At 43.5% G+C, this 24,695-nt stretch overlaps 1 protein-coding gene across 1 annotated transcript; it reads right to left on the bottom strand.

The window, feature by feature from the left end:
- Nucleotides 1-6,595: 6,595 nt before the first annotated feature.
- On the bottom strand, nucleotides 6,596-22,873 carry LOC309792463 (phospholipid-transporting ATPase IB-like; the record flags this gene model as incomplete). Its single annotated transcript, XM_082602133.1, has 6 exons — nucleotides 6,596-6,750; nucleotides 16,931-17,069; nucleotides 18,272-18,411; nucleotides 19,831-19,915; nucleotides 21,758-21,827; nucleotides 22,824-22,873. The coding sequence occupies 6 exons, from the start codon at nucleotides 22,871-22,873 to the stop codon at nucleotides 6,671-6,673; spliced, it is 564 nt and encodes a 187-aa protein (XP_082458259.1). The 3' UTR covers nucleotides 6,596-6,670.
- Nucleotides 22,874-24,695: the final 1,822 nt, after the last annotated feature.

The following is a 24,695-nucleotide window of genomic DNA, read 5'->3' as shown; positions in this document are numbered from 1 at the left end:
GTGATCCTCCTACCGTCTTCCTCATCTCAGAAATGGCAACTCTATCTTTCCCACTGCTCAGATGCTAACCCTTGGAGTCTTATCCTTCTTGTAGCCGCATTCACTGTCTTAGCAAATCCCATCAGCTCTACAGAGAAAACACTATCCATCCAGAATCTCACCACCTCCCACCACTGGTCCTGCCAACACTCTGATCCAACCTTCCCCATCATCTGCTACCTGGATTCCGGCCACGGCTGGCTACTGGGGTCTTGGCTTCTGCCTCATATCCCTTTAATCCAACCTATCCCAACAGCGAGATACCCTTTTAAAAGGTCAATAAGATTATGTCTCTCTTCGCTCAGACTCCACCAATGACCACCCATCTCACTCAGCACAAAAGCCAAGTCTTAACAATGAGGTACAAGGCTATGGGGTGAAGTCCCTGACATTTCTGTGACGCCCTGACCCACCCTACATGATGCCCAAATACAGCATCAGCCTTGGCGCCCTTGCTGAACCGTCATCCTGGGACACTGTTCCCCTGTAGGCTGATGGCATTATTTCCCATCCAAACCAGGTTACTTTGGGGAGTCAGAAGGGGCACTCTTAAAATGATGCCAAGACAACAGGTGTAAACTGAAACCATTGCAGGTGAAGAGGGGTATGCACTCCTATCCAGGTAACCCCACAGTATGCTCCCTTCCTCCAAGTCTGCTCACATGCCATCTTATTAGAGAGAATTCCCCCAACCATCAAACATAAAACAGGGTAACCTCTGCCCTCCTTGCTTTTCATGCCTCCCCATCCTGTTTTATATTCCTCAACAGCACTTACTACTAACACATAACCAAAAGAATTTTTTTAATAGTCTCTCTGCCCTTTAAATGTAAGTAGTTTCAACTATTTACAAGAGCCAAGACATGGAAGCAACCCAAATGTCTGTCGACAGATGAATGGATAAAGAAGATGTGGTACATATATACAGTGGAATATAACTCAGACACAAAAAAAGAATGAAATAATGCCATTTGCAGCAACATGGACAGAGCTAGAGATTATCATATTAAGTGAAGTAAGTCAGACAGAGAAAGACAAGTATCATATGACATCACTAATATGTGAAATCTAAAATATGACACAAAGGAACTTATCTACAAAATAGAAGCAGACTCACAGACATAGAGAACAGACTTACGGTTGCCAACGGGGTGGGTCGGGAGGGATGGATTGGGAGTTTGGGATTAGCAGATGCAAACTGTTATACAGAGAATGGATCAACAGCAAGGTCCTACTGTAGAGCGTGGGGAACTCTATTTAACGTCCTCTGATAAACCATAATGGAAAAGAATATGAAAAAGAATGTATACGTAGGGGCTTCCCTGGTGGTGCAGTGGTTAAGAATCTGCCTGCCAATGCAGGGGACACGGGTTCGAGCCCTGGTCCGGAAAGATCCCACATGCCGCGGAGTAACTAAGCCCGTGTGCCACAACTACTGAGCCCACGTGCCACAACTACTGAGCCCACGTGCCACAACTACTGAGCCTGTGCTCTAGAGCCTGCACGCCACAACTACTGAGCCCGCATGCCACAACTACTGAAGTCCACGTGCCTAGAGCCCATGCTCCACAGCAAGAGAAGCCACTGCAATCAGAAGCCCGCGCACCGCAACGAAGACCCAACGCAGCCATAAATAAATAAATAAATAAATTTATTTTAAAGAGAATTTAAAAGAATATATATATGTTAACTGAATCATTTTGCTGTACAGCAGAAATTAACAACATTGTAAATCAACTATACTTCAATAAAATAATTTTTTAATATAAATAAATAAATGTAAGTACTTTCAAGGGATTAAAGGAATCATTAATGGAACATGCCTAAAATTATCAGGAAAAAATTGCTCAAGGGACATTTCTAGTATACCACAATGTTACGACCTTCACAAAAAGATGTTGAAGAACAAATATAGTTATAAGGTGATCTTACCAAGTAGGTAAATATTCTCAGGAAGTTATTATCAAGCTGCTAGGAAAAACAGAGAGAAACTCTCAATCAAATATTTTAGTATGAGACTTAAAGGCAGTGAAAATTTCTTTTTTCAAGAGTTACTAGGAGGATGAAGAGAGTTAATCCCCAGAAAGGGCCTGGCACTCATGAATAAGCACTCAACAGATGTGAGCATCTGTCACTGGAGAGGCAGTTTAGTTCACTGCCTAAGATATGGGACCCACATGTGCTGCAATCAAAGTCACCTAATGCAAGCATTTCTAAACGCATCTTTTCGAAGTGTTCTTGCCACACCAAAAAAGTCCTCAGCACAGCGCACATAAACATCACCTCCTGTAGCAACAAATAATGGCACTGTGCCTGTGGGTATGAATATGTGCCTGTATTTAGGTATTTTAAACATATTTTAAGTAACCGAACATGGAGCCACCTGTCAGAGAAAAGATCAAATTAGGAAACTGGACTTTTAGGATTTACTGTATAACACAGGGAACTATATTCAATGTCTTGTTATAACCCATAATGGAAAGTAATCTGAAAAACATAGATTAAGTGATATATATATATATGTATATCTATCTATCTCTATATATCTCTCTATATTTCTCTATATATCTATATAGAGACTCACAGACATAAAGAACATAGAAGAGAAACAGTGACTGTGACTTAAGAATTTATTGTGGGTCAAAGACTTTTCCACGTACAGAAGGTGGGGTGTGAACCCAGCCAGGCAACCCAGAGCAGGCTCCCTTAACCATTATGCAATCCTGCATCACTTTAAAGCCTGATGACTGTCAGGTTCTTTGTCATGAGGACAACAACAATGGAAATAAAACAGTAAACTCCTGAGGTCCACAAGATGTCCATGGTCACCCTGCATGTCATTACAAAGTACCGTAAAGAACCTAGCGTATGTTAAAGGTCTAACTTGTAAAACATCAACCATATCCATGAGATCCTACAGCATTCTGTGTCCTGCTGATTCCCACTTCTTGCTTATAAATGAGTCAGTGCTAGATACTGTTACTGACTGACTCTCAGCATCTATTTTCATCCTCTTTTTTTTTTTTTAAATATATATATCACAGGGACTGGGAAGCTAAAAGCCACATTTCCCAGACTCCCTTATCAGCAGGATTCTGGATGAATTCCAGCAACAAGATACACTTGCTTAAGACTGTGAAGACAGAGGAATTCCTTTTCATACAGGGGAAGTTTTCCACATTCTCTCACCCAGTCCCAGGTTCACAGGTGCAAGGCAGCTGGACCATCAGCTGTGATTTCCTCAAGTCCCCTGGGGAAGCAGGACAGAGTCCTGACCTTGGGAACAGAGCCACAGACGTATGACCTTGAAGCCTACCTTGCTGACTTCTGCTCCTCCAGGATTATCCAATAATTTTGCAAGCACCTAATTTCCTGTTTTAACTTCCTCTATACTTAAAATCAGTTTCTGTACCAGTTACTGAATTAACATCTCTCAGCCTCAAACCTACACTTCCACACTCAGCTTGTGATACAGGAGTGGGGATTCTACAAACCTCATTCCTGATTTGCCAGTGGGCTCCCTGCAAGGCTCTGCCTTCTGGTCACATTTCCACCAGTGAGAATTAAATCTCACGGCCACACCCAGACCCAGGGATGCTGGGAAGTGTAGTCTCTGCCATACGTGCCATTAATGAATTTCACATGATTACATTTTCATTCCATCACTGATTACACATACTTATTTCATAAAACTTTGGGTTAAAGAATGACTATTTTGCTCAAATATATCCTTACCAATTCATCTTTCTTTTAATGCCTCATCAGAACTAGTTTTTGTGTGTATTCTATAGGTTAACACGTTAAAAACAACTGCACTTTTCTCCAAATAAATTTCATGGTTAGTTCAATCACTTGTTTCTTAGAAAATGCTGGCAAAATTTTCTATATGTCTCCATCCATATTCATTTTAATTATTGCAGCACAAAAAACAAATGATCCCCAAATGGCTTGGCCCTTACTGTCTTTTACTAACAAATATCAAAAGATGTCTAGCATTCAGTAGCCAGCAGTGGGACTTCCCTGGTGGCATAGTGGTTAAGAATCCACCTGCCAATGTAGGGAACACAGGTTCGATCCCTGGTCTGGGAAGATCCCACATGCCACGGAGCAACTAAGCCCGTGCGCCACAACTACTGAGACTGCGCTCTAGAGCCCGCGAGCCACAACTACTGAGCCTGTGCGCCACAACTCCTGAAGCCTGTGAACCCTAGACCACGTGCTGCACCTACTGAAGTCCACACACCTAGAGCCCATGCACCTAGAGCCCATGCTCCACAACAAGAGAAGCCACCGCAATGAGAAGCCCACGCACCGCAATGAAGAGTAGCCCCCGCTCACCACAACTAGAGAAAGCCCACGCGCAGCAACGAAGACCCAATGCAGCCAAAAAAAGAAATAGCCAGCAGTAGGTGCTGTGAAATTTGAGAGGGTAACTGATTTGAATATTACATGCTTTTTATAAACTGCTGATAAAATTGTAGATTTTTATTCTCATACTCAGTATTCTTAGTTTTTAAAGTCTCACTCATTCATAGCTTCGTTTTGCAACAGCTAATGTTTCAAGATACCATTATACATTTAGGGCAAGAATCATGATTAATGACAGTAGCCTTGGGGATAATACTGAAATTTGTTTAGCTTGTCAGATCTCATCACTGTCTTAATTCATCAAGCAGCCGAAGAAAACGTGAACTAGCAGCGTGCGTGTCCAGCAAGGCCGCACCGCTGCAGCTTCTGCTTACACGACTGTCATCTCAATACCTTTTTCAAGCCAGCGCCTTGTAAGAGTCAGTTTAAACAAAACTAAATATAGTCCGTAAACCCATTTAACCAGTAACACAAATGGCAACATTCCACAATGAGCTTCAAGCAAATAGAAGAGTGAGGGTCCCAGCGTCGCCCCTTCTTATTTGTGGGACCCCACGCCCCCCTCCTCCTCCCCTTCCTCCCAGACCCATCCCTGGTTAGCACACCGGAAACAGGATTGGGTGTGCCAGAGCCAATCCACGTGCTATCAGCAATACTGTGATTTCACAGTACTTTTTTTAACCAAAAAAAAAAAAAAAAAAGCCAGGAGGAAAAAAGAAAGTGACATTTTCTACTGGTATCCTAACATATCATCTAGTGCCCCCCTGGGGTGCACTTCATCGCCCGTCTTGTTTCCAAGACCACTGATCTCTGTATTACAAAGCTTAGATGTTATTTTGGTAATAGTTGAAACACTCAAAACAGGGATAAATCCTGAGCATTTATAAGCATTTGGGGTCCTAGCCTGGACCTACGTACAGGTCAACTGAAGGGGGTGGATGCCAGGTAATCGATGGTCTTTGAGGTGACCCCCTTAATTCCCTCAGACTTACACAGGAGATGAGGTAAGGAAGCCAGGCCCAGTGCTTCTGATTCGTGGTTCACTTCCTTGGTCCCTGTCTTGTTCGCTTCATCATCAGAGCCTCCCTTTACAAGTGTACCTAACCCTGTCATCTGCTCTGAGCACTGGCACTTAAATAGAAGGAACTGACTGCAAGTGTGGCCATGGGTACCTGTCAGGAACAAGGTCTTGTTAAATGACCTGCAGGTGGAATCTCACTGTTGAGCTCCTATCTTCATATCAAACCACCAAGCAGGTCACTGGTGACTCTCAAATCAGCTCCAACCAGGGTCTCAGCAGCAGCTTTAGGCCATGGCGGGGTGGGTACAAATCTGTACCAGTCTCCGTGAGCTGGTGGCGCTAGGGTGTTGGGGAACTAAGCGCCTGTGTATCCTAGTACCACGTAAACGTCATCACCTCCTAACACCTGAATATCATCTTTAGTGTTTGTACCACAAAGAAACTCCTGCAAGTCTCCTTAGCAACCACCAGGAGTTGAATATCATCCCTTAATGGAAATCCTAACAGGAAGTCAAACCAGATTAAAACTACCCCATTTTAAATGTATCATTCTAGGTGAATAAAATAATGTGTTATCACAAAGCAATTTTCTGGGCTTACTATTTTTTATATCAGTTTGGAATATTTACTGTACTTCTTAATGCATTTCTTAACATCCATGGTACCCCTTAATCAAGAATATAAAGCCATCTACTTAGGATTCTTAGGATTTGCCAAAGTGAGGAGCATTCTTAGAATCACAGAATGATAAGCAAATAAGTTGACAAATATTGCAACCATCAATATCATACGTTTTCCAAACCATAACTCTAACATGGATGTATATTATTCTCCAGACCTTGCAAATTCTTAATGTTCATTTTATCAGTACTGGGAGAGTATGCTTTCAACCATGCAGCTAGCCAGAAAGACTTTCTTATATATGGAGTGTGCTCCTCACAAAAAGCTTCTCTCCTTCCTCTAATATGACAGAAACTGTAGCTGTATCTGAAGAGAAAGTGGATTTCAATGATGACCATCACCTAAAAACATACATAAAACTCCTATATCTGGTACCAGAGGTAGAGCTTACCATTTTGATGTTTAAAGAAATGACTTTATGACATCCATTCATAAATAAAAAGAGAAAACACACTGAGTAGTTTTATAATTGTTTTTTTAGTAAAAAAAAAAAAATTAAACCCTGATTATTAGTCATAGCAGAAACAAAGGGTTTAACACAGTTATATCAAATACAACTTTTCAAAAGCTACTTACATCCAAAGAATCCTCCTTCAATAGGATAAGGGCCATGTTCTGGGACACCAACCGGCAGGAATAGCCTAGAATAAAAGAAGGAGCAACATACGTGAAATTACCATACCCGCCAGGAACTCACCACGTTCAACGTCCCCTGAATTCAGCCTCCCTCCCTGCACCTTCCTTATCACCATGTTTAGCCTATGGGCTCACACAGAGGAACTGAGCAAGAGGGTGGGGAGGAAACGTTCACACGGATTCTGACTTCTGCAGACGACTCTAGTAGCACTGCTCGGGAGGGTCTTCGTGACTAAGTGGCTGAAATAAACACTCACCCGTCTTCTGTGGAGTCTCCTCACCCTTGTTATCCGTGTAGTAGGATGAGCTTTGGGTTCGCTAAAGCAATAGCAAACGCTTTAGGAAGACAAATGGAATCAACAGTGCTCCTCAAGCAGCATAAACGTGCCGACTGTGATATCAAGGTCCCTCACTTGCTTTTTAAAAAGGCAGGTAATTCTCACAGCAGGCTTCTAAGGAAGCCTATGATACCCAGAGAGTCACTTTTCCTGCGAAAGCTCAAAGCAACCCCCATTTCAAGAAATAAATCTGAGTCAAGAGTGTCCCAATGCTAATTCTTAACAATTCCCATTGCATTTTGAGACAATGGTATCTCTGTAGGTTAATTTAAGCAAGGTACTCTCTTCCACTTTTCCTCCCGGAAGGCAAACGCATTTTCTGTGAAGCTCTTTCCTACCCAGACTTTGCAGTACACGTGTGACAGCTGGAGATGCCTGGTGACACAATGACCAAGGTAAGAGCCTCTCCGGACTCTTCCCCTTCTCCCCACACTCTGGGGAGAACGAGGCGGCGGTCCCAGCCAACCCCAAGTCCAGGGGTGTCTGTCGGGGCCCTGGGCTCTCTTTCACATCACCCTCCACCATCTTGGTGCCCCTCAAGAGAGCTGCCATCAACATGTGCTTTTCACCAAGCTCCAGCTTAATTTATCTCATTGAGAAAAGTCAAGGAAACAGTCTTTCCACCTAGAGAAGTGGTCCTCACAATGATCATGGACCAATGATCACAGAAACAGGGAACAAGTCATCAGCATGAAGAATATCAACCTTCAAAACAAGGACGCGGGTGACCATCTCAAGAAAGGGCCTTAACCAATGCTTAGGCAACAGGAGTCTGGGTTCTCCTCCGCAGAAGAGCCAAAGTACCCCTTCCCACAGATGCTATATTTAACTAGAAAAGGAGACAACCATTTAGCTAGTGGACAAGTCACAGAACTGCTGCGTTGATGTGCTCAATTCTACCCAGAAGGTCCTCCTTTCATCCTCAAGAAACCCTACTAACAGGCACAAAACAGAACTCAAGACAGACAACAATTAAGACGCGAAAAACCTTGGGGTATTTTTGGGGGGTAGAAAATAAATATTTTTGTTTATTTTGGAATGTATGAAGTGTATCCTTCACGGATGAGTGTCATTTGAGAGGACTATTATAAACCACCTGAGAACACAAATTTTAAAGCACAAAATTATGACTTTTCATCTAACTGTCATTTTCTTAAAGCAATACCTTGAAGATCTATCTATTCCAGGCAGTTAACGATAATTATGTGAAGGGAATGAGATAATTTTGCTGGTTAAAACCTCACGTATCATTTGAAAAGTGAGAACAACTGAATAGTTTAAAATCACAGGACCGGGCTTCCCTGGTGGTGCAGTGGTTGAGAGTCCGCCTGCCGATGCAGGGGACACGGGTTCGTGCCCCAGTCCGGGAAGATCCCACATGCCGCGGAGCGGCTGGGCCCGTGAGCCATGGTCGCTGAGCCTGCGCGTCCGGAGCCTGTGCTCCGCAATGGGAGGGGCCACAACAGTGAGAGGCCCACGTACCGCAAAAAAAAAAAAATCACAGGACCACATGGGCAAATACCTGCTCAACCTCTAAGAGGAAAACTAAAGGGAGGAAACACAGCACAATTTTCCACACATTTTCAAACCTGTTCAAGTCTGTATTTTAACAATAGTGATGAGGAGGAATGAGAGTTTCCCAGAATGCCATTGAAAATTCTGCACAGCAAGACGGAAATAACTGAACTTTGTTTCCCACTAAAATCTTACTTTCTATAATCCTTCCTTTCTATAAATTCTTAGATTAAGTGCAGAAGGGAGGTCAATATTTTATTTTCATTTGCAAACAGGGATATTGGAACTTTAATCATTTTTCTTCCCTTGCCCCAGAAACTTCCAGCAACTTCACGCAATAGAGACTGTTACAAATTTAGTATAACTCACACAGAAGGATTTGCTGGTAGTTTTTGATATGAACAGCAGTTGCAGAAGCAAGCTGAAATGCTTAAGCATCGCTTCCCGCTTGATTTTATATTTCACAATTTAAGTAAAATGCCACTTGACAAGTGAAGCTGCATAAAGGTATTATGGAAAAACTCAAAGTATTTTTCTAGCCGTTGCAAGGGAGAGGGTAACAAATAAAACCACTGACACTTTCACGAATTTAAATACACAAAACTCAAGGTTTCTGAGAAGAAACAGGTTCTTTTTTTTGTTTGGAAAACGAAGCAAGCTTTTGCTTAATTATCACACAGAACGCTTGCTCAAGACAGACCATGGAAGTTTAACACAGTTAAATGTGACTTAGCTAACATGGCAAATTAAATTATGTCAATCCAAGTTCGGTGTGCTTGATTTCTAATGTTTTTGGATAAAATGAGATCAGTTCTTGGAGGACAGCCAGTTATGAAATGTCAATCCACACTTGTAAGTTGTGGTCTATTTCTTTAATCTCACAATCTAACAAGACGACCATAAAACGACTGAGAAGGGAACCTCTGGGATTTCACTTTTTACTACGGCTGAAGTTAACGGCACACCACAAAAGTGTTTAGTCTTTCTACTACCTGAGCACAATCAACACTCAAAGAAATTAAAATATTACAGCATCTATGGCACTCAGAGCAGGACTTGATTTTAAGAAAATAAAATTATCATTCACACTAGAAAACAGGACCAAACCAAACCTCTCTTGGAACGCGCAATCAGCGTCTTTTTTCCAAGGTAAGCATATATTGTCGAAGATATCCCAACCTAGATTTCTCCGGAGACACTTTTGGAAGGGTTAGCAACAATTGATTCCTACTAACCACATACCTAGGATCCATCAAATTACCCCTCAGTGGGATTCAACTTGGTTCCAACCCCTCAACAAGTGTGTTGTTGGTTGTAAATAATTTCAGGGAGAATCTGGTCACTCAATATTTGAGAGTAAGTGTATGAAACACACTGCCAGACGTCAGGAATGGAACTCTTCATCTGCTCCGGACTCAATCAAGGATGCTCAGAGCAGAATCCCTCCCCATCTGTGAACCAGGATATCAAGGACTCATCCACAGAACCACACCTGGGCACCCTTCCCTCCAGACCCTAAGATGCTTCTCAGGAAGGCTCCACCACAGGTAGGAACAGGCTGCCTCAGCCTTACCTTGTGATCTTCCCCCAAACCAGGCCATCCTGACTCATGCTATTCTCATTCTTTATGTATTTGCCTTAAACAAATTCTTGAGGTTCAAGATTTAAACCTATCTCATCTGCAAAGCCTTCCCTGATCTTTTTGACGCCTATCTTTCCTTCGGAGAACTGAATTATCACATGCCACGGTCACCTGCTCAGATTCTCAGCACTCACACCTGTGTGGCCCAGGCTAAGTTACTTGGTATCTCTGTGCCTCAGTTCTATCTTTAAAAGGGGATAATGTCTATCTCAAAGGGAATATTAAACTTACTTAAAGGACTGAGCAGTAATATGACAAATGCTGTGCTAACATTTAATGAGTAACTATTACTAACACCAGCCATGCTCAGCATGTACACTGCACAACTGGTATTTTCTCATCTATTTTATTCCTAAGTTTGTCTCAAAATTAACTCAGTCCCCGATAAGGGAACATAAGTGCTCCAAGCCTATACCGGAGCATCTGGCAACAACAGAGCTGCAGGTAATCAAGAAATCACACACCTGACTTTTCTGTGAACATGACTGGGGCTGTGGCCGTGTTCCCCCAGCCCCACCTGAAAACTGGACTTGTCTCCCTGCCAATGGGCAAGAATAGGGCGGGCAAGTCCATGTTTACTCACTGTCAGAAATTAAACTTCTAAGACTATAGATGTGATTTAAAGGTATCAAATAATGGGTAACAAAACATGGGGGAGGGGCGGCCAAATTCCAACTCAGATGGTTCACAGTGAAAGCGATTCCCAGTGCGATGACTTTAAAATGGAACACGCACTAGGATTTTGTCCTCACTCATCCTATCTCCGTTAGAAAAAAATTATAGACTCTGAAAACTTCACATCTATTTTCTAACTATGTAATGATGCTTTATCCAGTCATAGTAAGGAAGTGACGACTACATGATTCACAAAGGCTATACAGCTGAAATTTCACTTTAGACTAGCTGATGCCAAATTTTTAAGCTAAAAAAGAAAACTTCCAACTCCTGGAAACACAGTTCATTAGCATAAATCCAATCATGGCGCAGCAGGGTCCTGGCATCGTGTCAGTTCCAAAGGACCTCAAAGCCACACGCAGGATGACTGCATCTACCTAACACTCATAAGCTCATAAGAGACACAAATATCCTGGAACCTAATTTGACTAAGTATTTATTTTCAAGGTATGAGCTAAAAGTTACACTTTAAATTCTCAAACTGTGATAGATGATGGATGGATGGATAGATGGATGGATGGGAGGATAGATGGATGGATGGGAGGTTAGGTGATAGATGGATGGGAGGATAAGTGATGGATGGAGGGAGGATAGGTGATGGATGGATGGAGAATAGATGGATGGGAGGATAGATGGATGGACAGATGATAGATAAATGAGAGAGAGAGAGAGCGAATACTAAAGACAGCCAACAGCACCAAACACCTCTAAAGGGAAATGTTGCCAGTTAAAACTGTAAGAGTCAAACAATCATAAGACATCCCAACTCTGGAGGCGGTGAAATATGAAAACAAGGTGTCTTAGAATGGATGAAATTTAGTACCCTTCTCCAGGGTTTCCTAACTCAAATTTCAGAGAGGGTTTTCGTGAAAGCTTCATGAATCTGTTTAAAATGAGCCCTGCACCAGGACTGATTGGCCCTGAGACCCAGCATGAACTACCTTGGTCATTAAGTGGAGCACGACCTTGTAAACTCTGCATGGCCCCCGGCCCCCGGCGCTCTAAGACTGCTGACATGTGAAGACCAAAGACAGCGTAGGGAAAGCACTCCCCACACAGTGCCCGGCATTCGGCACTCGTCTCCTTATTTCATCTAGAAGTAGAACTACTAGACACTTGGTGTGCTTCCCAAATACCTTCTGCGTACCCTAATGTGCACACAGAATGCACTAAAATGTACAGAACATCCAATCCATATTGTGGGAGACAGACCAATAATGGTTCATATCACAGAAGGTATGAGGAATATGGGACTAGAACACAGGCTTACAATCCTCCTGGATCTGGAGCGTGACCTCGGGCTGCTCAAAGCCGTCACCAGTGGTCTGATGTGGACAAGTCTAACACCATGTCTAGATGTCTACACTGCGTCCTCAACACACGCCCTAATTCAGTGGTACATATACACAATGGAACATTACTCAGCCATAAAAAAGAATAATGCCATCTGCAGCAACATGGATGGACCTAGAGATCATCATACTAAGTAAAGTAAGTCAGACAGAGAAAACAAAGACCATATGATATCGCTTATATGTGGAATCTAAAATATGACACAAAAGAACTTACTTAAAAAACAGAAACACACTCACAGACATAGAAAACAAACTTATGGTCACCAAAGGGGAGAGGAGGGATAAATGAGGAGTTTGAGATTAGCAGATACACACACTATATATAGGTGCTATGTATAAAATAAACAACAAGGTCCTACTGTATAGCACAGGGAGCTAGAGTCAAAATCTTATAATAAACCATAATGGAAAAGAATATGAAAAAGAAAAAATATGTACATATAACTGAATCACTTTGCTGTACACCTGACACACAATATTGTAAATTAACAATACTTCAATTAAAAGATAAAATAAAGAATTTTTTAACACCTTTATTAGAGTATAATTGTTTTACAATGGTGTGTTAGTTTCTGTGGTATAACAAAGTGTGTCAGCTATATCGATACATATATCCCCATATCCCCTCCCTCTTGCGTCTCCCTCCCACTTTCCCTATTCCACCGCTCTACGTGGACACAGAGCATCGAGCTGATCTATCGCCCTGTGCTATGCATCTGCTTCCCACTAGCTATCTATTTTACATTTGGTAGTCTATGTCCATGCCACTCTCTCACTTTGTCACAGCTTACCCTTCCCCCTCCCCGTGTCCTCAAGTCCATTCTCTATGTCTGCGTCTTTATTCTTGTCCTGCCCCTAGGTTCTTCAGAACCATTTTTTAAATTCCATATATATGTGTTAGCATACGGTATTTGTTTTTCTCTGACTTACTTCACCCTGTATGACAGACTCTAGGTCCATCCACCTCACTACAAATAATTCAATTTTGTTTCTTTTTATGGCTGAGTCTTATTCCATTGTATATATGTGCTGCATCTTCTTTATCCATTCATCTGTTGATGGACACTTAGGTTGCTTCCATGACCTGGCTATTGTAAATAGAGCTGCAATGAACATTGTGGTACATGACTCTTTTTGAATTATGGTTTTCTCAGGGTATATGCCCAGTAGTAGGATTACTGGGTCATATAGTAGTTCTATTTTTAGCTTCTTAAGGAACCTCCATACTGTTCTCCATAGTGGCTGTATCAATTTACATTCCCACCAGCAGTGCAAGAGGGTTCCCTTTTCTCCACACCCTCTCCAGCATTTATTGCTTGTAGATTTTTTGGTGATGGCCATTCTGACTGGTGTGAGGTGATACCTCATTGTGGTTTTGACTTGCATTTCTCTAATGATTAGTGATGTTGAGCATTCTTTCATGTGTTTGTTGGCAATCTATATATCTTCTTTGGAGAAATGCCTATTAAGGTCTTCTGCCCATTTTTGGATTGGGTTGTTTGTTTTTTTTTTGATATTGAACTGCATGAGCTACTTATATATTTTGGAGATTAACCCTTTGTCAATTGCTTTGTTTGCAAATATTTTCTCCCATTCTGAGAGTTATCTTTTTGTCTTGTGTATGGTTTCCTTTGCTGTGCAGAAGCTTTTAAGTTTCATTAGGTCCCATTTGTTTATTTTTGTTTTTATTTCCATTTCTCTAGGAGGTGGGTCAAAAAGGATCTTGCTGTGATTTATGTCATAGAGTGTTCTGCCTATGTTTTCCTCTAAGAGTTTGATAGTTTGTGGCCTTACATTTAGGTCTTTAATCCAATTTGAGTTTATTTTTGTGTATGGTGTTAGGGAGTGTTCTAATTTCATTCTTTTACATGAGGCTGTCCAGTTTTCCCAGCATCACTTATTGAAGAGTCTGTCTTTTCTCCACTGTATACTCTTGCCTCCTTTATCAAAAACAAGGTGCCCATATGTGCGTGGGTTTATCTCCGGGTTTTCTATCCTGTTCCATTGATCTATATTTCTGTTTCTGTGCCAGTACCATACTGTTTTGATTACTGTAGCATTGTAGTATAGTCTGAAGTCCAGGAGCCTGATTCCTCCAGCTCCATTTTTCTTTCTCCAGATTGCTTTGGCTATTCGGGGTCTTTTGTGTTTCCATACAAATTGTGAAATTTTTTGTTGTAGTTCTGTGAAAAATGCCATTGGTAGTTTGATAGGGATAGCAATGACTGTGTAGATTGCTTTGGGTAGTATAGTCATTTTCACAATGTTGATTCTTCCAGTCCAAGAACATGGTATATCTCTCCATCTGTCTGTATCGTCTTTAATTTCTTTCATCATTGTCTTACAGTTTTCTGCATACAGGTCTTTTACCTCCTTAGGTAGGTTTATTCCTAGGTATTTTATTCTTTTCGTTGCAGTGGTAAATGAGAGTGTTTCCTTAATTTCTCCTTCAGATTTTTCATTGTTAGTGCATAGGAATGCAAGAGATTTCTGTGAATTTTGTATCCTGCTACTTTATCAAATCCACTGATTAGCTCTAGTAGTCTTCTGGCAGGATCTTTAGGATTTTCTGTGTATAATATCACGTCATCTGCAAACAGTAACGGTTTTACTTCTTCTTTTCTGATTTGGATTAGAATGTTTTTTAAAAGGTCAATTTAAAAATATCTAATGGATATGAGTGCTTCTGAAACCAAAACTACAAACACTGCTACACCTTCTTTGAAAAAAGCCCAAAATAATATAGCTGTTAATGGAAAAAACTGGACAGGTATCAATCACCATGTGAGGTTCAGACAAGCCTCACTCCAGCAACGACTAACACCTTCCTTCGGGAATAATAAGCCATTAGTGTTTTCTGGGTTGATTTTGGGAACTCTGCTTTCACTTGTGTTTACCTAAACTTGGCTAGACCCTGACAGATGCAGGTGTGACACAAGGACAGGAGGACAGGGGCGGGGCAGGTGCAGCATCACTGCTCTCATGCTTTCTGTGCCCTCTGTGAACAGGAGCCGTGGATCAATAGCAGGTGTTTTAGACCAAATTTACATGGGAAATCCCTGAAGGGCTGACGTATATACATAGAAGGAGACATTCCACCAAAAGCAAACGTATTATCCTTCATCTATAAAAATGTTGCTGACATCACCAAAGGGCTGTAAGCAATGGGTTTTTATTATCTAGTAGTACTGACAGGTCTACACAGAAACATCACTACACTTTTCTCCAAAAATATGTGTTTAGGAAACAACAGGTACAACATCTACATCTAATCCTTCAGAGACTGTTCGTGAATCACATGTCAGTCTCTGGGGACTTTAATCTCACTTGTGTGGGAGTCCAAGAGGACTACAGTCTTGATAAGAAATGATTAAGTGGCTTTTTTGTCTATTAGACAAAAAAAAGAGGAAATCCACCCCAGACAGTAGGCACTGTCTATAACCGAGGTTCTCTGAGAGTCGGGACTGATTCAAAAGAGAAGATTGAAGGAAAGGGCTCCACTGGAACTAGTTGATTGCGTTCCAGGGAGACTCCTCTGAATAGGACACCAGTCACTCAACTTCAGATGTTCTTTCTGTATGCTTCTTCCTGCAGTGAGCTGTGACATGGACTCTATTCCCATCAACACATGACAAGTCATGTAGCCCTTATTCATTTTATCACCTATGCACCAGAGCTTGTGACACAAGGTAACAGAAGTCCTAGATAATTTTAAAACAATTCAAACAATCAAAATTAGATTTTTTGGGACTTCCCTGGTGGGCCAGTGGTTAAGAATCCACCTGCCAATGCAGGAGACACGGGTTCGAGTCCTGGTCCAGGAAGATCTCACACGCCACAGAGCAACTAAGCCTGGGCGCCACAACTACTGAGCCTGTGGCTCTGGAGTCCATGAGCCACAATTACTGAGCCTGTGTGCCGCCACTACTGAAGCCCGTGTGCCTAGAGCCCGCACTCCGCAACAAGAGAAGCCACCACAATGAGAAGCCCATACAGTGCAATGAAGAATAGCTCCTGCTCGTCGCAACTAGAGAAAGCCCGTGCGCAGCAACGAAGACCCAATGCAAACCCAAAATAAATATAAATAAATAATTTTTTTTTTAAATTAGATTTTTTTTAAATTAGTTTCACAAGTCCTTTTCAAACTAAAAACGTGCTGCTTTAACACTCATGAAGTAATTTGGGCTTAATTCCCTTTCTTCAATTTTCATTTCTGCAATGCTTAGCAGGCAGAGGTTGCCAACCCAGATGGGGAAGGGAAAGGTTCAAGCCTATTAGAAAAACCTATGAATTGGTAAAAATCATGATAATGGCTGTAACTATATAAAATAATAATGCATATTTAAACTTAATGAAAACATGCTTAGTCTCTGAGATTAAATTTTTGTGAAGAAAGCAATAAGAAAATCAAACTCTCAACTCTTGAATTCTCTGGCCTAAGTATGTTTAATAGTTTTCAGGAAGGTGTCATAGTTTTACTGTTTATAACGGGCAGATAATGCTCCTAAGAACATCTTAAACTTTTCTCGATCTTGTGAATGAAGAATTCTATAAAACACTTCTGTCAATGCATCTGAGGAGCCCTCAGGCACCTCTATAAGACGGTTCAAAAACGTAATACAAAAATCAGCACTGGGAAATTATTCTTTAAATGAATTACCTATGTTAATTGCAGTTTCTTGTTTGTCGCCCGTCAACACCCATATTTTAATTTCTGCCTTCAACAGAGTTGCTATGGTTTCTGGCACGCCTGCCTGAAGACGATCTTCTATGGCTGTGGCTCCAAGCAGCAGCAAATTCTAAATTAAAAAACAGCTTCCATTAAAGATGGGGACACACGTAAGAGCAGCATGAATGACAAAACGCTTGACCAAAGAAAGGCTGTGAAAGTGTCTGAGACAATTAGCTTATTTCCTCCACATTAAACCTTTGTCTGCAGATAATTAATGACAGTCACATGTGTGGCATCTCAAAACCATCCAGAGGGCTAGAACCCCTCCACACACACGGGCCAGCACATGCCATCTACTTCTGGGTACACAGGCACCTTGGGATAGAAACCGCCTGGCAGCAGAGCACATGGGTGGGTTATCCTGGGGACACTAACAGGACTGAGGCTTCTCTCTTACTCCACTCATGAGTCAAGGGCTGTGGTACAGTTAACACATGAGAAAAAATTATTCAGTGGCCGAAAAGGCCAACTACCTCCCGAGTGCCCACCTCTGGACGGGGGACGCACAGACATCGCACCTATTTAATTGCTTTATGATTCTCAAAGTAATTTTGGAATTTCCAGGGAAGCAGGGTAAATGAACATTTGATTTCACTTCCATCCATACCCAAATTCCATTAAAATGACAAACAAGGGAAAAAAAGCAAAGGGGAATTTTAAAAAAATAAATAAAATAAAGGAATGAGAAAAGCAAGCAAGCAATGACTTCAAAGCTACTGAAACTGGAAGATGGATGGACCAGTGGTTGATGACATGAAATGGAAAAAGCTGAAATCCAGCTCCCAGATTCGAGGGACTCAATCTGTGGGAAGCTACCTCATGTCTTGGGAGAAACTGAAATAACAACAAAATCACGTAGGCAGCATGGAGCGGCAATGGTAAAGCTCAGATAGGACAGGAAGTGTGAAAACATTTAGTAGGTACGATGTCCAGCCAGCCTAGGCATTCTGACTGCTCAGGAAACTCAACAGGGCCAGCTAACGTCGTTACACCTCATCTTAGGCAAACCCAGAAAGTCGCCGATGCTGTTTTTGACCTGATACTTCTTAAGACATGAATGCTTAGCAGAGGGTGGCTAGACCTTGCTGAGGGCTCATAAAAACTGAGTGTTTCTTAAAGCAAAGAAACGATTAAAAGCTAATGGTGAGTTAAGATACTTACAAGATCAGAGAACATCACTATATAGCCAAAAGATTTCTGCAGCAAAACTTTTTTGCTCATTAGGTGTCACTGGGCATGTAATGTAACGCATCTACCACGTGCAATTACCTTCTCGATGATCTCGTAACACTCTTCCAGCCGCTGAGCTCTGTCCTTCAAGATGGTGCTGGCTTCTTGGTAGACTTTGAGCCACTCCGCATAATCACTCTCAGAGAGGTCGGCGTAAGCCACACAGAGGGTCCGCAAGCCTGCAAAACAGTCCCAGCGTCTCCCAGGGAGGGCCCTAGGGACGGGCAAGCAGGGTGCCTTACCCCCAGGGGACACCGCGTGTGCAGAAAATGAAAGAGACCATCCGCTTTACAGGTCACTCTAAGTCAACGTGCACACACTCGAAAAGAATTGAAAAGCAACCTTATTTTATTTTATTTTATTTTTTTAAAATAAATTTATTTTTGGCTGTGTTGGGTCTTCATTTCTGTGTGAGGGCTTTCTCTAGTTGCGGCGAGCAGGGGCCACTCTTTATCGCAGTGCGTGGGCCTCTCACTATCACAGTCTCTCTTGTTGCAGAGCACAGGCTCCAGACACGCAGGCTCAGTAATTGTGGCTCACGGGCCTAGTTGCTCCGTGGCATGTGGGATCTTCCCAGACCAGGGCTCGAACCCGTGTCCCCTGCATTAGCAGGTAGATTCTTAGCCACTGCGCCAACAGGGAAGCCCAGCAACCTTATTTTAATATAAACCACCGCTTCTATAGATGCTGACAGAATAGGAGAAGCCATGAGACTGAACTCCTCACTGCAGAGAAGGACAGAAGCCGCGCTCGGCCCACACACACGAGCAGGGACCAGCCAGGAGGCACGACGGGAAGTGTGTTTCAAGATAGCAATAAAGGCCCCGTGTGCTACCACGTGAAAGACACAGGCTTTCAAGCAGCCATGCTTGTGTGTCTGTGTGTGTCCCTGTGTGTCCCTGTGTGCATGTGTCTCTGTGTGTGTCCCTGTGTGCACATGTGTTCCTATGTGTGCACATGGGTGTTCCCTGGTGGGCATGTGTGTCCCTGTGTGCACGTGTTCCTATGTCTGCACATGTGTGTTCTCTGGCGTACACGCGTGGGCCTGTGTGTGCACAGACGTGGATACATGCAGCCAGAGGGGCTCAGGAAGGCAACGCAGCAGCAGCCGGCACTCAAGCTCTCATCACATCCACGTGCAGGGGAGCCTGACAGGAGTGTCGTTTAAAGCCCTTCTGAGAACTCCCCTTCCTGTTCTCCGTGGCTTCAGTGGACTATTCTTGCCTGAAGTCACGGGTAAGCCAGTGTCATAAGGGAAACGAGAGAGGGCCTGGGAAATAAGGTGAGTTTTCCGAGAAAGGAGTGCAAAGCTGGAGGGCGGTTCTGCGGAGCATCGTGGGCTGGCCTGCCTCACCCTCGTCCCTCTGGTTAAGAGTTAGCGGATGACGTTTAGGTAACACAGCAGTCGGTCTACAGCCACGACTCTTGTCACTGCCACCGGTGCAGAGGGTGGGGACGGGGTCAGCACTAGAAAACGACCCGCCTTTGAAGCAAGCCAAGTGCTGCACAAAAATGACACGTGAACATGACGGCTCACCCGAGTGCCCCCTGAAAGCACAGCTCCAAGGGCAGAAATAACATTTCCAAATTCCACTCACCTTCCGTGGCAAAATACTCCAGATGGCATAGTGTTTCCTCCATGTATTTTGAATCTTTAGAAAGTCTCTCAAAAATCACGTTATCCTGTAAAATAGGGAAACACTGTGACTGGCAAACCTTAGGCCAGCTGACGGTCTAGCGCTGCAAGCCCAGCTCTGCTTTCGTGGTGTTGATCCAGCGCACAGCCGGGTGGGAGAGGGGAAACACAGTTCTTGGCTGGAGTCAGTCACGAGCTTTGGAAAACAAACTGGGGGTGGCTATGTGTCCACACAAACACGCCGGGGAGGACCCTGGGTGTCAGGAGAATGAATAATCAGGGACACGACGGGGCCGACGTTCACCTAGATTTGCAAAGCTCACACCAGGCTTTGTTAACACCCTTTGCAGAAGTGGGAAGCATAAAACGCGCACCCTAAATTGCTCAAGTGTCCTCTCCCTTCCTGATGCTGCAGGAGCTCCCACCCAGGGAGGGCGCGACCCACCCCGCACAGAACCTGGTTCAGCTGAGAACACACCGTGTGGACAGCTCATCACCTGGGGACTATTTCCATGACCCACAAGCAGGGCTGGAGGATTACAGGCTATGGATCATGCATCAGATATGTGATAAATGGTGGTTTTAGGACCCCCCAAATCTAAGAAATTTAGTTTGGTTTGGGGGAGGCAGGTTTGAGGAGAATTAAATCCTATAACACATTAAATGCACCCCTGCAGCATTTCCTGTTGACCCTGGTCTGTGGTTGCCCCCCTTCCTCTGTACCTCACGCTGACCCCTTCTGGCCTTGCTGTGGTTCTCAGAACACAATGGCAAATAAACCACCAAAAAGGTAAGAAAGAGTATCTCATATGAGAACAGAATCTAAAAAAAAAAAAATCTTTCCCAATCTAATCCAATATAATCTGGACCTTGGTGAGTCCAGATTGGATGCCTTAGAATTCACACACGTTACTCACTTTTTAAAAAGCTCTGATCACTGTCCTCAAATACTTCTTCCCACAATTGGTAAAGACGAGTAAGATTTCCAACGAATCACTGATCCTAGTGTGGCCTCATATTTCCCGACACAGTCTCAAAAAATGAGCTTAATAAGTCTTTCCCTCAACACATAAGACCACAGTTTGACAGAATGTAGTTTTGTAGGTCAGGCTCATAAACAGTAGCATCTTTCCTTAAAGACTTAGATTCGATGACCAGGAGGCAGACAGGACAAAAAGCCTGACATAGGAAATGACCGGAGGGGGCAGTATTAGTAGACCACAAATGGATGCTACCTCAAACCCAACACCCAGCCTCTGTAGTGAATAAAAACTAATCCACGAATATTGAGAATAGCTGCTATGGAAAAAAATACACGTCAGAGGGCTTCCCTGGTGGCACAGTGGTTGAGAGTCCGCCTACCGATGCAGGGGACACAGGTTTGTACCCCGGTCCGGGAGGATCCCACATGCCGCAGAGCGGCTGGGCCCGTGAGCCATGGCCGCTGAGCCTGCGCGTCCGGAGCCTGTGCTCCACAACGGGAGAGGCCACAACAGTGAGATGCCCGCGTACCGCCAAAAAAAAAAAGAAAAAAAAGAAAAATACACATCAGGGCCCTTAAAAGATCATAGGTTGATACAACTGACTGAATCTTCCAAAGTCACCGCACTAGGATAGAAAACAGAAATCAGAATTCACACTCTAAGGATTCTGCAGGACACAGCCAGCTACTGTTTCTGAAACCAACTACCGATGAACAGCAAGCTTTCCACTGACCTCCCTGCCATGCTGGCTTGAACCCCCATCATCTTCAGGGGGCTTTTACTACTAAGTCAGCATCAGGCTGACTGAAAGAGCCTTTCAACCCTGGGTGACCATCAAGGACGCTGAGAACAGCAGCTAGGGAAGCAGCAGGGGTCCCTGGCGTGCAGACCTCAGCCAGTACTTACAGCCCCTTTACAATAGAGTCGAAGCTGTCCTGAAGGGGTTCGCACAATTACAGACATTCTTTTTCTGTCGCTGTAGGGTAAAAACAAAAAGGAAAGAAAACTGTCATTGGTCTGTTTTATAGGACCACATCCTGTGATTAAACACCAAACAACCCAAAAGGTGGTCTGGCTGGCCCCCAAACGGCCCAGCTCCATCTTCCCTACCTTTGTCCTCCAAGTCAGACTTTAATTGTGTATCTCCTACTCTTTTGCACAAACCTATTCCTTTCCTTGCCGTGGAAACTCAGTAGCACAGCTCTTGATAGAAGAAGACACAGAAATGTAGAGCTTGAGCGCTTTACTCTGTGTCTAATTTGCTCCTGACAATACTGTGTCCAAGTACTTTTATCTCACAGCTCAAAAATGTTCAGTTACCTGCCCAGTAAGTAGCAAAGTGCAAGATTCAGTATAAACCCACTTCACTCAAAAGCATCTCATCGTATCTTCTTTTGACTGAAGTGGAAAGAAATGATGAATTCCGAGGACCTCCCGATTTAGCGCTGAGGTCCCTTGATGGCTCCCTCCCCAGCCGCAGCCCCAGCACATGCACAGCCACCTCCCGCCTCATCTTTCAAAGGGACCCGCCCTCAGTCATTGACTCATTTCTCACCCATCTATATATATATACAGGGAGTCCCCTCCACACGAATGAGCTCCCTTCTGAGGGAGTGCGTTCGTAAGTCCGACAAAGTTAGCCTAGGTACCCGACTAACACGATCGGCTACACAGTACCACACTGTAATGGGTTTATAATACTTTTCACACAAGTAATACATAAAAAACAAACACAAAAAATAAAGAAAACATTTTTAATCTTACAGACACATGAACTAACTTACTGGACATGCAAATGCACGTTCGTGTCTTCGAAAGTTCGCAGCTTGAAGTTTGTACGTAGGGGACTTACTGTGTGTATATGTAGATAGATAGATAGATAGATAGACAGACAGACAGACAGACAGACAGATAGATAGATATATAGATAGAGAGGGACAGTTTATTTCAAGTGCACAAAAGAGAAACATACCTAGAAAACTCCAGGACGTTAAGGATTCCAAATGTCTCCTCCTGTCCCATCTAGAGGAAGAAAAACAGGCTCTTTACCTGAAGTGCAAAGTATTAAAATCCCAAAAAATCTCAAAACAACCAGCTCCCCAGCCATAAACCTCTCTATCCATGCCTCTTCCCAATCCCTCCCCTCCTCTCCCTCCCTCTCTCCCTCTCCCTGCATCCATCCATCCATCCCCCTGCAGATGCCTTCTACCAAGTACTGTCTTCCCCGTCCGTCTGGTGGGACCATAGCTCCCCCTTCTGGTGGAAGCATCTCCTTTTCCGCCAGCGGGAGTGGCTGTCACAGTAGCTGATGACAGAGTAACTTCCAAGACATACAAATAAAGGACACAAGGTACACAGTTCCATCCGAAACCTGGGGCCAGTTATGCTTCCGAATCCAGAATTTTACACATCTCGCAGAAGTATGTGCACACACCGTATGCCACTACATCCCCAGGGGGGCCAGGCACTACACCCTGTAATACAACACATTGAGTTCCTGCAGCAAGACGCACGGCTTCCCCACCAAGTGAGATTCATAAAGAACAGAAGTGGCTCCACGGAAGCTCCATTAGGCTTCCCTACCAAATGTCCACACCCCAAATTTAGGGGGAAAAGCGTGGAACTCAAAACTTTTTCAATTTTGGATTTAGAAACAAAGGAGTATAACTCTGCACCAGATTTTAGGGCAATTCATCAAATACCTTTTTTCTTTGGGTTCTTCAAAGTTGGAACGTCAATACTCTTAATTTTTCTCCAGAAGATTCCAGATTATGTGTGCAAAATTTGCAAACTTTTTAATCTAATCTGCCCTTTCCCTTGTCCCCTGGGTCTGAGAGAAATAATAACTGAAGGAACACACAGATCCCCAAGTGTGTGGCTGACACACACAAAGCACTGGGAAGCCACACCTGGGAAGTCACACCATCCCCTCCACAATGCCCCACCCCTTCGCCTCCTAAAACACAAGGAATGGGCCACTTAACCCAGCCCCCGTCAGCCTTTACCCACTTCTCCCTGCAAGCCCCAGTTCCCTTTCCCCTCAGCCTGGCCCAGCTTTGCCAGGTCCCCGTCCAGAGAGTCACCACTGCCACCCCCTCGGCACCAGTGCCGTGACCGCCGGGAGCCCACCACCTCTGCACCAATGTCACATCAACACCCTCACGGCCCCCCCCCACACCAAATGATGATCAGTAAAGCCACTTCTTGTAAGTAGCGGGTGACCTGGATGATGATCAGTAAAGCCACCTCTTTCACTTTTTTTTTTTTGAGTATGCACTTTGGCATCTGATTTTTTTTCTTAAGTCTTTATTGAATTTGTTACAATATTGCTTCTGTTTTTTTTATATTTTGTTTTTTTTTTTTTTTTTTTTTTTTTTTTTTTTTTTTTTTGCCATGAGGCACATGGGATCTTAGCTCCCTGACCAGGGATCGAACCTGCTCCCCCTGCATTGGAGGCAAAGTCTTAACCACTGGACCACCAGGGACGTCCCAAGCCACTTCTTGTAAGTAGCAGGTAACCACCTCGAGGACTTGTGGGTTGAGGATTCCCCAGTATTCACAGTTGAATAGGATTTTTAAAGTTACTGTTACTTACAAATCTTATCTAATCACATGGTCTATTTATTCCATCGCCCCTCCCAATCCCCATGGCTGCACTGCAGAGAAATACAGCAGCACCCATACACCTGAAACCTGGCCGTGAAGGCTAAAATCTCCTCAAACTGGAGGTGAAGACGACACCATTGGTAAGAAGCTTCCATGAAGGAAACTCTATATTGTCAGTACACTGTCCCAACTTGTAGCGACTGTACGCTTCCCTAAGCTAAATTCTCTGTGTTGGCTG

This window comes from Mesoplodon mirus, assembly GCF_964341445.2.
Source record: "Mesoplodon mirus genome assembly, chromosome: 17".
NCBI classification, from domain to species: Eukaryota; Metazoa; Chordata; class Mammalia; order Artiodactyla; family Ziphiidae; genus Mesoplodon; species Mesoplodon mirus.
This window is presented reverse-complemented; position numbering and strand designations above follow the sequence as displayed.